General features: G+C 34.2%; 1 protein-coding gene across 1 annotated transcript; it reads left to right on the top strand.

Annotated features, from left to right (window-relative positions):
- The first annotated feature begins 420 nt into the window (after window positions 1-420).
- LOC127239677 (ubiquitin-like) lies at window positions 421-699 on the top strand. Its single transcript, XM_051257940.1, has one exon. The coding sequence runs from the start codon at window positions 436-438 to the stop codon at window positions 697-699; it is 264 nt and encodes an 87-aa protein (XP_051113897.1). The 5' UTR covers window positions 421-435.
- The last annotated feature ends 542 nt before the right edge of the window (window positions 700-1241 follow it).

Here is a 1241-nt window from a genome sequence, read left to right as displayed (position 1 = left end):
GTGTGTTCATTAGAGTTTTCTTAAGAAAAATTAGTTGAATGAGGTTAATTACGTGCGCTAGAAAGGGGAAGTTTATCCTCGATGACAGTCGAGGATTCATCTGATTGAATTACAATCTGTTTGATTGATGTATGATGAAGTTTACTTAACCTAATAACTGTTAAGTTAATCCATTCGAATTGTTACGTACTAAACTTCTGTGCGATTTGCCATTGCTCGCTTAAATTTGTTTAAATTCAATTTTGAGTTATTTTCAGATGTTCATGTGAAGTATGTTGTTGAATAATTCCAAATCCTTTTTAAATTTCCCCATCTTGAAGGTTTTCTTCGTGTTTAGAATTAAAAATTTGAAAGCAGTGATTAATCTGGAGATGTTGAGAAACATTCTTCTAAATCATATTGCTTACACCTTCTCTACAACTCCATGGATTTCAGATGCAGATCTTCGTGAAAATGGTGACGGGGAAGACGATCACGCTGGAAGTCGAGAGCTCCGACACGATCGAGAACGTGAAGGCAAATATTCAGGACAAGGAAGGCATCTCGCCGGACCAACAGAGGCTGATATTCGCCGCGAAGCAGCTCGACAACGACTGGACGCTCTCCGATTATAATATCCAGAAGGAATCCACCCTCCACCTCGTCCTCCGACTCCGCGGCGCCGCCGCCGCCACCACCACCACCACCAGGTTCCATTGATTCCCTCTGTTTTTAAGCATTGCGTTGCATTGCTTGCTCTCTTATCTGCCATTGCCATATGCATGCATATATATGTATATATAGAGGTTTAGATAAATGGTTTTCTAGTAGTTAGATTCACTAAGGCATGGCTATGAATTTTGGGTTTTTTATTTTTTATTTTTATTTTTATTTTATTTCTTGGGAAAATCAGAATGGTGATTGTGGCTTTTATATTTTCATCTATATCATATTTTTAACTCTGCATTTGGCATTATTTATTGTGAGGGTGATATATATATATATTTATATAATTGACTCATCTTTTATACAAAAAATAATATTTTTCACTACACAATTTTCTTAAATTAGTAATAAAAAACATATAACATAAAAATATATACTCCCGCATCTTAAAAAAAAAAAAATTGATTTGCCAATAGAATTATCTTTTATTTCATATATTTTTCTCAAAAGACAATTTTTTTTTAAATGATTTGTTTTAAATTACTTCATATTATAAATACTTTCTAATCAACCCGAAACGAGCCTCAGCGAAGAGT

Source organism: Andrographis paniculata, unplaced genomic scaffold (assembly GCF_009805555.1).
Source record: "Andrographis paniculata isolate CXL003 unplaced genomic scaffold, ASM980555v1 Contig78END, whole genome shotgun sequence".
NCBI lineage: Eukaryota > Viridiplantae > Streptophyta > Magnoliopsida > Lamiales > Acanthaceae > Andrographis > Andrographis paniculata.
This window is presented reverse-complemented; position numbering and strand designations above follow the sequence as displayed.

Coding starts and splice junctions, on each gene's coding strand:
- LOC127239677 (XM_051257940.1), top strand. CDS start 436: ATGCAGATCTTCGTGAAAATGGTGACGGGGAAGACGATCACGCTGGAA.